This window comes from Setaria viridis, chromosome 3 (genome assembly GCF_005286985.2).
Source record: "Setaria viridis chromosome 3, Setaria_viridis_v4.0, whole genome shotgun sequence".
In the NCBI taxonomy this organism is placed as follows: Eukaryota; Viridiplantae; Streptophyta; class Magnoliopsida; order Poales; family Poaceae; genus Setaria; species Setaria viridis.
The window spans coordinates 22,058,610-22,074,007 of NC_048265.2; the positions used below are offsets into that span (position 1 = coordinate 22,058,610).

Consider the following 15,398-nt stretch of genomic DNA (forward strand, 5'->3'; position numbering starts at 1 on the left):
AAGGTTTGCTTAGGCGGCACTCTAGTAGCATCAAACCATACCTCACAGATGCTAACAAGAAGACTAGGTTGAAGTGGTGCGTTGACATGATTGAGCAGGGTTTGCTTGGTGAGCCAAGATTTAAGGATTTTTTTGATTTTGTGTTCATTGATGAAAAATGGTTCTACGTCTCTCAAAAATCTAAAAAGTATTACTTGCTACCCGAGGAAGATGAACCACATCGCACTTGTAAAAATAAGAATTACATCCCTAGGCTCATGTTCTTATGTGTTTGTGCTCGGCCAAGGTTTAGGAATGGAGAATGTGTTTTTCATGGAAAAATAGGTTGTTTTCCACTTGTCACTTATGAACATGCTGTTAGAAGAAGTCACAATCGTCTTCGTGGAGAACAAGTAATCAAGCCAATTACTTCAATCACAAGAGAGGTGATTAGAGATTTCATGGTAAACAATGTGTTGCCTGCCATTCAGCCAAATGGTCAAGAGAAGATGTGAACAAGACAATTTTCATACAGCACGATAATGCACCTTCCCATTTAAAAGTGGATGATCCTATTTTTTGTGAGGCTGCTAAGCAAGAAGGGTTTGACATTCGCCTCATTTGTCAACCGCCCAATTCTCCGGATTTTAACATTTTAGACTTGGGGTTTTTTCGAGCTATTCAAGCTATTCAATACAAGAAGGATGCAAAAACAATAAAAGATCTAGTTCCAGTAGTCCAACAGGTAAACTGATCAGTTGTTCACTTGTTCCATTTTTTCTTGAACAACTAATATACTCATTATTGGATTTTTTAACACATGTTTTGTAGGCATTCTTAGAGTACTCTCCATGGAAAGCAAATAGGATTTTTGTAACACTTCAAAGTGTGTTGAGGGAAGCCATGAAAGTTAAAGGGTGCAATAGGTTCAAGATTCCTCACATGCAAAAAGAAAAACTAGAAAAAGAAGATCGACTGCCATTACAAATCTCTTGTAAATCTTCCTTGCTAGCCGAAGCAATTGCTAGCCTTCCTGCAGCAAATTAGAAGAAGCATGTTAGTCTTTGTAGCATGCTAGCCGAAGCAAAAATATTACTAGCAAATTAGTTTCTTTGCATGTACCTTACTGTTCTTTCTTTGCATCTTCCAACTTCTTCATATTGTACATCCCGTCCAACTTCTTGATAACGTGCTCAGGAAGAAGTATTGTGTCACCATCCATTTGAAGCTTCTCCACATCAGGAATGTAAAGCTCACAATCAAATTTTTCTATACCATCAAGTATCCATGTTGTGAGATCGTAGTCTCCGTGTACAATACCGCAACGTGCACACCTGCTAGCTTCGCGGCGAGCTTGGTAGCATCCTTTGTCGTCGTTCTCGGCATGGAAGGTGCCGCAGCGAGCACACAGAGAGTCCGGCATCACGTCGACAGAGTCCGGCACCACGTCGGAGTCCGGCGCCGTCTCGACCGAGTCCGGCGCCACCTTGACCGAGTCCGGTGCCTCCTCCATGGCGCGAGCGACCTCCATGAAGCCGGACTCCATGGCGAGTGCAGGCGCGGCGCGGCACGAGGACGGGCGCGGGCGCGAGGACGAGCGCGGGTGCGAGGGCAGGCACGGCGCGAGGACGAGTGCGGGTGCGAGGGCAGGCACGGCGCAGCGCGTGAGCGGTGCGAGGGCGGGCGCGGCGCGGAAGGGTAGCGCGAGCGGCGCGAGGGAGACGTGGAAGTAAGTGCGCGAGAGCCGAAACGCGAGATTAATGCGGACGGAAGCCGAAGCGCAGGGGAAAACGCGTCCGACTCTTCCCCTCCGAGCGTGCGACGACTTGCTTTGTGAAAACGGGCCTAGAGCCCAGAACGACCTGCTTTCCGAGTACGGAGGGAGTATGAATCAAGGCCACAAGATGCTAATTTAATGGTTAGGATTAGTGGTGGAATTATTTTGCAGTTAAGCCTCCCCACCCGCCGGCCACTTTTGATGCAGCACCTTTTCCATGATATGCAAAAATATCCTAGTGGAGGGATTATTTTGTAGTTAAGTCCCCCCACCTGCCGGCCACTTTTGCATATCATGGAAAAAGTGCTGCATCAAAAGTGGCCGGCCGGTGGGGAGGCTTAACTGCAAAATAATCCCACCACTAACCCTATCTATTGGAGTAGTATCTTGTGGTCTTGATTCATAGTTTCTAAGGTTGCGCGGGATAGATGGTTTGCACCAGATACGTTCTATTTTGAGAAACAAAGAGAATTCTTAAGAAATTAGACTGCTATAGATCTATAGCTTCTTTTTAGCAAGGGATGGACTAAAAACAAGTATATAATTGCTAAGTGGAACATACTTTTTATGACTCAACACATAAAGGTGGTTTAGACATCAAAAGATCTCCGCCTACAAGACAAATCACTTTTTATGACTCAACAAATAAAGGTGGTTTAGACATTAAAGATCTCTGCCTACAAGACAAATCTTTGCTAAGCAAGTGACTTTTTAAACTGATTACGAGATAGAATATGGTAAAAAGATTATCAAAAGTAAATACCTAAATAATAAGACTATTGCTCAAGTGGAAATGAAACATGGTCGGTGACAGCCTGATGGGAGTTGAGGAGGCATTCCTAAACTTTGTTCTCAAGTTTCAAAGTGAAACCAAGATCATATTTTGATGAGAGGATAAATGGCCAGTCTCGCCACTTTAAAAGGAAACTATCCTATTTTATATAACATTGCCTACAGGAACCAGGCTATAGTTGTTGAGGTCATTTCCTACAACCATCCCAAATATACTTTAGAAGATCTTCTATAGGAGATAAGTTGGTGGCATGGGAGCATTTGACAACACGCCATTGCTCCAGTGAAGTTATTTGTGAACGTCGCCTTGAGGTGTTCCCATGTGTTGATGGAGTTCTTCTCCAGCAACTCAAGCCACGTTAGTGGCTATGACTCCATGCAGATGGGGATGGGGAAGTACACGACTTTAGTGTTATTGTTCCCACCGGCGGCTTGTATTGATGGTGAGTAGCATCGGAGCTATTGGATCGGGTCTTGCTTCGCCCGTTGTACTTGGTGATGCTTGAGGGTTTGAATTTCTCGGATAGAATCATCCTCCTCACACGTCTAGAGAAGGCGGGGAACCCATCAGCATCATCCCCTGGGCGATTGACTTCATGTTCTCACTCGCGACGCCAGCCTTCGATGATTGTACGGGTATCACAGCTAGCGTTGATCTTGCTGCGGAGGTCTCCTACAAGGCATTCAGGCTCAAGTGGGGCACCACGGTGGCCGCAGCCTCCCTGGGCTCTAATCTGACTCACCCTGCTACCACCTACAGCTCCCACTTTGCTTGGTCTTGCACTACCTGCTAGCGGCTCCGGTGAGACTTGAGAGCCTCTGTCGTTACCTTGTGAAGGTCTGGGCGGTGGGCCTCGCTAGCTGCTGCCATGCTGGCTCCGCTGGGACTGTGAGTGGTGCACCGATGGTATATAGGGATTCTAGCGATCGAGTAGTTCGTACGTTTGTTCCACAAGGTCTGCAAGCAGGCACGTGTACTTGTTATAGGGCATCGCACGAATGATGAGATCCATGGATGCAGCAGTAGCCAGCGGAGTACGATGTTGGCATCCTTGGACTGCAGCAGAGGTGTTGTCTAGATTCTGGATCGGTAGTGCTTCCGCGAGGCACCGGTGACACTCTGCTCTCCATGCATTCTTTGCCTTGCGCTGGGTCCTCTGTGCTTTAGTTTCTTATCTGCATCGGTGGTGTTGTCATCAGATGATACATCATCTAGAAGGAGTTCCTACCATGGGTTTCTATCGACATCTTCTTCTTTGTCTTCTTGTCCTGCATCGGCAGCGATGACAAAGACTTCTCGTTTTGGGGAGAAGCTTCCCGAGCTTGAGGTGACCACCTCAGTGGCGCTGCCTTCTTCTGTGATAGGTGACAGAGGGGTCCTTCTTGGAACAAGAGAGTGTCGAGATAGGCGATGAGGCACGACTCGTCGTTCCTGGCGAGGATAGATGGCTTCATGGCGGGCCAGTAGATGAATCTGCATTTTGGAGTTGATGTGATTATCAGGCCCTGTTGTGGACCTGATAAAGGCGTCTCCTCATCCGGGTCCGAGTAGTAGTCGAGATTCTCGATATCATACGAGTTGGATTGCGATCTGGACATGGTCGCTTGATAGACAGTAGCCGCGTTGCGTAGTTCGAATGGGAAACGTGCTTGGGAGTAGACCGACTCGCATAATGGCAGATACGCTAGCTTGTGCGAGTCAATCTGACTGGAAGAAGAAGTCGAGTTCTACTCGGACTCATCCCCCTAGCCTCTGACTAGGTCAGAAATTGAAAATTCATTGAAATTCTCGACGAGGTCTTCCAGAGCTTCAAGTAGGAGCTTCATAGTTGAGAGCTTCTTCTCCGAGGCTGGTGTGATGTGGCGGCGGAAACTTCCGATGCCGTCTGTGATGCAAACCCAGGAGCCAAAAACGAACGTCGCGCCTTCTTCGTATGTGGTGGTGGGCTTGATGATGACTTGGTCCATCGAGTTCGCCAGCGGATTCTCGACGAGAACCCCTACCTAGCGCGCCAACTATCGGTGTTGAGACCCGACAACCTACCAAGGGTATCCCCAAGATAGTGGATTGGTTGGTGGGGCTCGCCGAGATTAGGAACTCGAAGGTGAACGCTGGCACACAATTTAGACAGGTCAAGGCCGCTGGGTAGCATAATACCCTACATCATGTGTATTGTATTGTGTTGGTTGTATTGAATTACTTTGGAGGGGGTCCTTGCCTCACCTTATATATCCGGGGGGCAGGGTTACAGGTCGGTTGATTATAAAAATACTAGTCGAATACGGCTAGAGGAGTCCTACTCTCATTACAGTGTGTACTTTCCTAATCCTCAACTAGTTCCTGCTATTATATGTAGACTACGCTGCCCTGCACCATGGTCTCCACGTCAGACATGCCTTGATGTCCAGCCCCATATTTGGGACTGTTCAAACTTTCTGGTGGGCCCATAGATGTATGTACAACACTATATAACACATATTCTTCAAGTGTACTTCTGCTAAGTTTCTTTTGGTTTGTGTCCTCAAGTGTATTCTCCAATGGGTGTCCAAGATATGTTTGGGACATTTTTTAACTAGACATGGGAATAATCTAAGGAAACAATATTGGTTGCAGTTATAACAATGTGTTGGGAAATTTGACAAAGTCATAATGATGTGATTTTTTATAAAGTACCAACACACTCTACAATGTAGCTACCAGGAATCTACCGGATCAAATTTTGGTTACTTCTACATATGATCTTAATAGTATATAGAAGAGAATCTATCGTCTCACATATCTTATATGATGATAGTATTCTTCCTTTCAAGGACCCACGTCGCAAACATTGACTACCCATGGGATTCCTCATTATAGTATTGAAAGTGCTTTATCATATTTTTCTAATTATGTGAAACTAAAGTTGAAGGAGGACATTTGGGATTATGTATCCAAAATGATGCCTTTGAAGCTCAAATTACACTTGAAAAGCATGAAAGGTTGTATGAAGATGAAAATGGTTCAACTATATTGAAAGAACTCTTTGGCAAATGCTAGATGATTGGAGTGAGAAATAGCCTAGCAGATGGGATGAAGTGAATAGTAACTTAGTAGCACAAGCACTATCAACATGTTGTATGCTCTTATTGCATGGCATTGTGAGGAGTTTATAATTTTCTCGATAAAGAGTGTTGATAAGCTAGGTTATTAATTTGAAGTATAGTGTGAATGTAGTGGAATCAAGCAATCCATTGAATGAATCATTATGGTAAGATGTCTAGAAAGTTGGTATACCGTCTTAAATTTTGGCTTGGTAAGTTGTAGTGACGAGCCTTTATACAAGGAAGAATAAAGTGGTTCATCAATTAGAACATGTAAAATTAGTAGAGCAAATGAGGAGTTAGATTTCATGCACTTTTGACTCCCATATGCTAATGGTATGCAAAAGGCTACAATACATGGACATTTATAAAGAACATTATTTTTTCCTGTAGATGATGATGACCTTCATTGGTTTCTATCACTTTAGTATAATTGTTCGATGAAGGAGAAGGAAAAGGTCTTGCTTCTAATTTGGAGATATCTCATAAGTGTGGAGTTTGATCACAATTCACAGATAATGAGCCGGAGATTGTGATTAATGGATATTTTTATTTTGGGTAACTATGTCGATTCACTATACATGATCCAGCATCACAAATATGTGGAAGGTTATAAAGGCAAAGCTATTATGAGGGGCACCAAAAGGGGCTACTTATGCCAAAGATGATTCCCAAATCATTGAACAATAGGCACGTCAAAATCAATATGGATGTAACTTTCTTTAAGGAGCATGACTGGCAGGATTAGGCTCTATTTTCATCTAGGCAAATTTGCTTAAATTACATGGATGAAAAGGAATTATAATTATTATCATGTTGGGAACAATTGCATATACAATGGTTTTATCCTTTTTGGGAGTATGTGAATAGGAAAAAAGGTGAAATAGAGTGTTCTAGCAACTCAAATCCCATTAAATGAAAAATAAAGTAAAGTTATATGAATGGTCATTTGCATGGGAAGCAGACAAAAACACAAGAATCGTAAGAAAGATAACAAAGGAATTTTTCTAAGAGGTTGGGCCTCATGTCAAAAATCCTCCATACTTCTTATGGAACAATCCATTTGATAGGAATTTAAAAGGAATTCTAAATGTTCAATACTTTGTTCTATAAGATTCAAATACTACAAAATTCCTTCATTTTCCTATATAGCAAAGGAGACCTTATAATTTTTTAGACAGGTTGTTTATCAATTTGTTTAGCGCTAAATTATTGGGCTATGTTGGCATTCATGTTGAAAGAAGTTGAAGGCAAGTTAAAGTTGAAAGAGGTTGAGATTAATCTTTTATTAGAAGGGGGTCAGGTGTCGAAATTGGTTGTAGGTTTACTAGCAAATAAGGGCTCCAAGGAATGCAATACATTGCTATTTGCATGCATGCTACAGATTTCGCTAGTACCCTTGTGGAAGTAGATCGTAGCCCTTTAGCATATGTTTGATTGGTGGGATGAAGAGGGTTGAGATGGAGCAAGCCCACTTCGGAGGGTGCCTGGTTGAGAGACATATGGGTGAGATATATATTATCTCACCGATCAACATATTCGATTAGAGATGGTCTAAACTTGAAATATCTTAGAGATATCATTTTGAACAATTTTTTTTACTACATGTTTTGCTAGGACACTATAACACCTATTATTTTTATAAACTCAATAAAATTATGAGATTGCAAGAGCCTAAATCGACTAGTATAATTATGTTTCCAGTAATCTATAATATTTTGAAAGAAAAGTCTAAGATATATGCACACATTTAATGCAGGGAAAAAATCTTCTTCCATGATATAGTAAACATTATTTCACTAATAATTTAATAGTATAATCAATTGTTGCTACAAAAAAATTTGATATCAATGCATTGGATCTGGACGAGAAAGATATGCAAAAATCTGTATAGAGTATCTTGGCAGGGGCTTACCAATTTATGGAGTAGGAAGTATCTGTTGACTAAGATGCCAAACTTGAGGTATAAGAGACAAGGAATTAATTGCTGGGGATTACATGCCTTCAATACGGCCTCCACGTCGGCCCCCGTCCTTCTCCTCGCCTCGCCTATTTATTCGCCGGCCCGCCGCTGGCTCGCCGCGGCCGCGCTTCCTCCGCACCTCCCGATCCAGTCAGTCCAGCAGGCCACATCATCGTCCAGCACCCTGCTGGCGCTCGCGCTCGAGGGCGCGGGTCGTTCGGGGGTTAAGAGGCGCCGCGCGATCGGGTCTGGGAGCGGGAGCTAGGGATCGACGATGGGGAGGGCGCAGTGGCTGAGCGTGGCGGTGGGGTGCGCGGCTGCGGTGACGTGCGCGGTGGCAGCGGCGCTGGTGTCGCGGCGGGCGGCGGCGCGGTGCCGGTGGAACCGGGCCGTGGAGGTGGTGCGCGGGTTCGAGGAGGGGTGCGCCACGCCCACGGAGCGGCTGCAGCGGGTCGTCAACTCCCTGTCCGTCGAGATGTTCGCCGGGCTCGCATCCGAGGGCGCCAGCAAGGTCAGGATGCTGCTCACCTGCGTCGACGAGCTCCCCGACGGGTAAGCGGGTAACGATGGCGCCCACGCGTGCCCTTCCCTTGCTGCTTCGACGTGCAGTGGGTTCAGTTCGTGGTGTTCATGCATGGGAGGGGTTCCTGCTAGTAGGGTGTAGTCAAATGTTAGCAGTTCGCAATTGTTGGTTTGCGAAGTGTGAGCGTTCAAAACTGCGATTCTTAACCATTTGTCCATTGTTTATTGCAGTTCATTGGCACCGATTTGTCCACATCTCTTTCTTCTTTTCTTCACTTTTCAAAAGTCACGACCACGAGCAAGCATTTGGTGCAAATGCTCACGAGTGACCAGAAGTCCACAACAATACAATTTTCGGGCCGGTTGCAGCTTGACATTTTGATTCATGCTGCATTACTCAATCATTCTGATGTCCTACTAATTGCCTGGACAAATTATCGAACCGCTTATGAAATTGCTCGAAAACTTGATGTTTTGCTTCTCTTAACATTAAAGAAAAATTGATGCGATGCAGAAACAATATTGGCTGCATAGATTTTCAATGTTAATCTGTTCTCTGAATTGAGAAATTCCGATTGCCAACTCAATATATATAGTGTCTACGTATTTATTTTTAGCATATGGATCTTTTGGTTCGTAATTTTCTAATCAGATGCAATACGTGATAGTGAACACGGTTTCTTAAATAATTGTATTAGTCTCTCATCCTCTTATGGTGATTCATATGTGCATGCGATGGAGCAGGAGCGAGGAGGGCATCTATTATGCCATTGATCTTGGAGGAACAAGCTTTAGAGTGATGAAACTAGAGCTTGGTCCAGGATCTATGGTTATCAATAAAAAGGTTGAACATCAACCTATTCCCGAAGAATTGACCAAGGGTACAAGTGAGGTAACTGTCATCATTTATTTCACTTCTTTGCAAGATGTCTTGTTTCTGTATAGTAATTTTACCCTTTTTGCAGGATTTGTTCAATCTAATAGCCTCGGCACTAAAGAATTTTATTGAAAGAGAGGGTGGGAAAGATGAGGGAAGGGCACTTGGTTTTACATTTTCCTTCCCTGTCAGACAAATTTCCATATCCTCAGGGTCATTAATTAGGTGGACTAAGGAATTTTCAATTGAAGAGGCTGTAAGTTAAAAGTTGTGCCCTCAGTTATTCTGCTTTTTCATCACGCTTGAAAGTGAAATTGCTACTCAAAGAGCTAATTTTTTAGAGCTAAACTTTATGTTGCAAGAAATGATGTGATAAAATGGAACTTTATATCAGGCTGATAATATCTTGTTGCTATGTGTCGTGCTGATAATACCCTGATATGCAATCCTTAGATGCCAATACTTTCATAGATTATAAATTCCCCTCTCGATAGACGATGCATAAATATTTATTCACATTATTACTTGGTTGGCCTTGTGGTTACTGTTGATTAATTTTATTATACCCACTGGCTTGTTTGAACTTTGGAATGGCAGGTTGGAATGGATGTTGCTCAATGCTTAAATGAAGCTCTTGTTCGGAATGGACTGAATTTGCAGGTCACTGCATTGGTATGTCCCTGACATAGTTATGCTAGTAAAGTAATTTGTATCGGGAAATTAATTTGATCACACTAGTTGGGTTAATTGATTCCACTCTCCATTTCTTTTATGCGTACACTGTCTTAATTAGTTAGCATTCTTACCTGATAGTTCATCATATGTGAACACCATTATTTAAATAGCATCCTTTAGCAGAGAGGCAGTTGTACCCGTTATTCCATTTGCAGCAGCATAATGGGAACTATATATAACCTCTAGCAGATGTTAACATGCAGGCAAATCGTATATGAAATTCTTTGATATGAGCTAGTTTATTCGTATCTGACTGGTGGGTGCCGTCTCAACGGGTGGCCATATATACCACCATGCTATAAGCACATCCATTTTTAAACTAGAGCTATAACATGAACTAGGTGGTTTTATGTTAGGGAGAAAATAAACACCCATGTTAAGTTGATTATACATGTACTTGTGTTTTCTAGGTGCGGTGCAACTGAGGAGACTGCTATGATATTATTATATTTGAACCTGTATGGATAACCTCTCATCTATATACAACTGTAACTTGCTTTTAAAATAATGGAAATATATGTCATCACCATTTATTACTGTTCAAAATAAATGCTAGTATCGGATCTGGATGTCCGCATGTTTGTGTCACATTACAACAAGAGTGGGTAGTAAGTTCCTCCTTCATTGAGTTTAACAAATTGCTTTTCAAAGCTGATGTCTTTAGTTTATTCACTGAAGAATCATATCATATCTTTTCACTGATTTCATGTGCTACTGTAAAATAGGTGAACAATGCTGTGGGTACGTTAGCAATGGGGCATTATTATGATGAGGATACAGTTGCTGCAGTGATTATAGGAGCTGGTACCAATGCTTCCTATATTGAACGCACTGCTACAATCACAAAATGCCAGGCTCTTCTTACCAACTCTGACATCACGGTATATTGTTTTGCATTTTCCGCTTTATTTGGATCTTTCGTTTGATTAATTTTCAATGTGAAAATTAACTTGTTATTCTACTTCATGTTATATTAATGCTCTATTCATTAGGTTGTAAATGTAGAATGGGGTAGTTTCCGGCCTCCACAAATACCATTAACTCCTTATGACATATGTTTCAATGTTGAGAAGGATCGCAATCACTATGACCAGGTAAGAATTTATGAAAAATTCTGTTGTGGCATTGCTTGTGAAAAATCAAACTGAAAAGGCTTGCAGCAACTAATCTGAAAGTAACACCATTTAATGCATATAGGCTTTTGAGAAAATGATCTCCGGTGTCTATCTTGGGGAAATTGCAAGATTGGTACTCCAAGGAATGGCTCAAGAATCAGATGTATTTGGCTCTTCTGTGGATTTCTTATCGACCCCTTTCATATTCAGGTATCATCATCCTTGTATTCTTTCTAGTTATATTGTGATATTACAGATTAATTTTTATTTCTGGTGATTCTTTGGCTAGTTTCGTATGATATGCCTAACTTTACACTAAATCAATATTGCTCTGCTGCTAAGCTTCCCCGTTGCTTCCATTTTGCTCCATTGCTCTACTTACGTCCTGACACTTATGTTACGATATTTGTTTGGTGTCTCTACCTTCTTTCTTTCTGGTAATTTTTTCTTTTAGAGGACATGTACAGCATATATTGCATTAAGAAGAAACAGTTCAATAAAAAGACAGTATATAGCAATCCAAATGTTAGAATTAGCCAGTAAGGTTATTGATGATCCATGCAATTAAGATGAATTAATTGGGTTAGTAACAACCTGCCGGTTGGAAAAATGTTCTTTGTTCCTGAAAACTGAAGTTTCCATGTTAAGTTTCAAAGTTTCTACTTGCATCTATATATATATCTTTACTAACAGCGGATGTTTATATTTCCTGAAACTTAACAACAGCATCATAATTCGTATACTATGTTTGTAACTGATCGATGGTAAGGTATACAAATATTTGCTTCTCAGTTTAAGTTTCAGGGGTTTTATTTAATAAGAATTATAACTTTGTAAGCATGAAACGTGGGCTTTGCATTTTTTTCATGTATAGTCAGATTTGCACATTTTAGGAAAAATCTATGGTCTGGTTTCCTAAGAAAATGATAACGCTGAGACAAAAAAAAAATTATGTTGGTTATTGTCATACAGTACACCTTGTCTAGCTGCTATTCGTGAAGATGATTCCCCAGATCTGAGGGTAGTCGGTAGGGTGCTCGAAGAACAACTGAAGGTCAGTTCTAACATCTGATTGGCTTACCTAAAACATTATTTATATGTGAATCTCCTATATTTTCATGACACATTCATGTCATTTCCCTTGCAGATACAAGATGTTCCACTGAAGACTAGGAGACTTGTTGTGAGAATCTGTGACATTGTCACCCGAAGAGCAGCTCGTCTAGCAGCAGCTGGGATAGTTGCAGTACTGCAAAAAATTGGCCGTGATGGAACCCTTTGTGGCACCTCCATGGTTAGAAAAATAAGAGGCAAGCCAAAGAGGTCGGTTGTTGCAATTGAAGGTGGCCTCTACCAAGGCTATTCAGTCTTCAGGGAGTATCTGAATGAAGCCGTGGATGAGATCCTGGGGGATGAAATTGCCTCCACAGTTAGTCTGAGGGTAATGGAGGAGGGTTCCGGGATTGGGGCTGCGCTTCTTGCAGCATCTTATTCGTCGACTAGACAAAATTCTGCATAGGCTTGACATAGGTTTATCTCCTGATTTATTCTTAGCCTCTCAGGGTAATGGACGAGGGGTCCGAGATTGGAGCTGTGCTCCTTGCAGCACCGTATTCGTTGACTGGAAAATTCTGCATAGGCTTCATATAGGTTTATCTCCTCAAATGAGGTAGGAGGCATATGTCCATCCAAATGTTGTACCTGGTAGAAAGTCAGTTCTTGTACTGTTGTATCCCTTCTGGTTTGTCGGAACATGTCTTCTTCTCATCTATGTAAATGTACATGCTGTGTGGTGCATCGATATATAATGGTTAACAAATGTATCATTCGGTGACTTTAGAGAATAATTTTAGTGACCTATGAGCCACATATGTACTGTTGTCTGTCAGAATTAATGTTGTGAAACTACAGTCTACAGATGTAGGCTTGGTCTCCTTGCATGTATGATACGGATATATACAGCCTGTTAATAGGATTATTATATGTAGAAAGCTTCCGGTATACTGATAATAGAGAAGCATGATTATTCTGTTTTCTGGTAGTAATTCATTTCATCAGCATCTTCGAGGTTCTCTAGCACTACAAACACGATAGGCAACAATAACCAAAAGAACCTGTTTTTTAGCAGGGTCGTTGTGTGATTATTTTCATGGCTGTGGAACTATCATTTTATTTTATTAATTTCACCACCTAGTTAGAAATTAATCAAACCGTATTCTCTTTATTTGAATGTGAATCCAAGAACTACGATAAGTTTGCTTCCAACCACTTCAAAAAAAAAAGCAAAATCTAACATATCTGCTGAGTTGTTTCCACTTTTATGGCGAGAATTGTATGCAAAAAGAACTTTTCTTATGTTTCTACTTTGTTTCTCTTCAGTTTTATTTTGTTTTCTTGTCTGGTGTTTTGTAATATATTTTTCATAGACTTTTTTCTTTAAGAGCTTTTTAAAATTATGATAATTTGTTTAGATTTCTTTTTTGGATATTATTTAGTTCATCAAAAATTGGTCCAAAGAATACTAGTGAATATCTATTGACCTAATAGTGAAAAATTATCCTCCGGCCTTCCAGACATATGAGTCGTCTACGCTACTATACATGAGCGAGCCCAAACATAGAATTGATCCAAATTATTCCAAACAACCTGAATTATTAAGAACAATTGCCAGGGTTGCCTAGCTTGATTTGAATTCGTTACCCGACTAAACGCTGAGATTTACATCCTCTGTGTGCAGCTTTTCATCTTTCAGTTTTCATTGATAGTGTGTATGAGGAGGGCATCGGCTAACTATGTATCACGATAAGATAGAGGATACAAGTGTTATCTGGAATGAATGGCGTAAAGCATCTATAGGTGGATTTTCGAGCCATCCTAATTGAAAGTAAGGGGAAAGAAAAGGAAGGAATTTGTGTCAACGAAACACTACATTTGTGATTTTTGAATCAACCACAAGCAAGAAGTAAAACACAACAAGTCATGAATTATAGTCACATATATACTAGTGTACTATATGCTACAAGTGCTCTGTCACATACATTATATTCAGGTTCCTTAGATCGCACACATGATCGATCCATCCATCCACATCCACATCCAGAAATAAATAAAAAATCGATCTAGCATGAATGCTAGCTAGGCTGATTCTTGAACCCTACATGTAGGCTGATCACGGCGAAGGCATGAATGAAGCCATGCGCCAAGCATGCATGCATGAGTTTCCTCCATGCGTCTCGCGACATGCACCTAGCTACCGATGCACACGTCACGAGTCCCAGCCGGTAGGCACCGGCACGAAGTCGTCGCGCAGCATGGCGGCGCGCAGCCGCGCGCTCTCCTCCCGCGCGCGCTCTATGTCCCGCACCGCCGCCTCGTACTCCGCCTCCACGTCGGGGTCCACCGCGCCGCCGTCGTCGTCGTCGACGACCACGTCGACGTACATGTCGGGGTCCGGAAGCGGCGGGACGCCGCCGGCGTGCGCGAGCCCGATGCCGCCGTTGATCTCCGCCCAGTAGCGCTTCCTCGCCGCCAGCAGCGCCTCGACGGCGCCCGAGTCGTCCCAGCGCGCGACGCGGCCGCCGGGGCCCTCGGCGTTGAGCCCCGCGCCCGGGTCCGTCACCTTCCGCCACGGCACGCCGCGGGACTCGCAGAAGTCCTTCTCCCACGGCGCCACCGAGCGCCGCACGGGCGGCGGCCGCGGCGGGCGCCGGCTGCGCCACGGGCGCGCCGCCGCCGCTGCCGGCAGGTGAGCGGCGGTCTTGCTGCTGTCGACCACCCGGCTGAGCGCCGCCATTGAAGCCGGTCTGTTGACTACCCGCGGGCTCCGATCGTATCGAGAGGAGGCGTAGCGAGAGCGCATTGCGCTTGCGCCTGCTGCATTTATATAGACGGGACGGCGGGGTGCATGGCGCCATGGCAGCTGGCGCGCCGCGTCGCGTGGACGAATCCGCGTCGGATCGCGCGGCTTCTTCACCGATACAGAGTCGGTCTACATTCCAACAAGGAGCCACCGGAGAGGCTCGTGAATCCGATTGTCCGGGGACAATCGGACATGCATGGTGCTACGTACCTAGCACTAGCAGAGGGCCAGAGCCTCGTAATAGCCGGCTATAGTGCTACCATAGCACAGCTGCCCATACAATATCATCAATTAATTGTTCCGCTATCTTGTTAAACACCGCTATTTGATTTAACCGCGAAATTTTTTTTAGAGGTCCAATCTTAAAGGAAGCAAATATTAATTATTTGCTCTACATCACCGGAACTCATGCCTCCGGCGTGTCTTTTTTTTAACTTAATTTAATGAATGACTTAATAATCACTGAATGAATAATGACTTGTTGATTGTTTTATGCTTAATGATGATATGAATAATGATTAGAGCCATCGGTATGATTGATTGAATAACATTGAATCAATGAACATGAAGATATGCATTCCTCAGATACATGACATGTACTTGAGCTTTTCTTCTTGCAAAACACACATACATGCATGTACATACACTCACCCCTAGTACACAAACTCCTACATGTACTTGAGTCAAACGAATGTTGT

The 15,398-nt window shown here is 43.0% G+C and overlaps 1 protein-coding gene across 1 annotated transcript; it reads left to right on the plus strand.

Annotated features, from left to right (window-relative positions):
• Nucleotides 1-7,866: 7,866 nt before the first annotated feature.
• Nucleotides 7,867-12,565, plus strand: LOC117850897 (hexokinase-10). Its single transcript, XM_034732782.2, has 9 exons — nt 7,867-8,144; nt 8,859-9,006; nt 9,080-9,247; nt 9,589-9,663; nt 10,452-10,607; nt 10,719-10,820; nt 10,924-11,051; nt 11,814-11,895; nt 11,989-12,565. Exons 1-9 carry the CDS (start codon nt 7,867-7,869, stop codon nt 12,358-12,360), a joined length of 1,509 nt encoding a protein of 502 aa, XP_034588673.1. The 3' UTR covers nt 12,361-12,565.
• Nucleotides 12,566-15,398: the final 2,833 nt, after the last annotated feature.

Excerpts from the sequence above, each read along its gene's own strand:
- LOC117850897 (XM_034732782.2), top strand. The coding sequence starts at position 7,867 with ATGGGGAGGGCGCAGTGGCTGAGCGTGGCGGTGGGGTGCGCGGCTGCG. Across the intron at positions 9,664-10,451 it reads ATTTGCAGGTCACTGCATTG|GTGAACAATGCTGTGGGTAC; the intron begins GTATGTCCCTGA and ends ACTGTAAAATAG. Across the intron at positions 10,608-10,718 it reads TTACCAACTCTGACATCACG|GTTGTAAATGTAGAATGGGG; the intron begins GTATATTGTTTT and ends TCTATTCATTAG.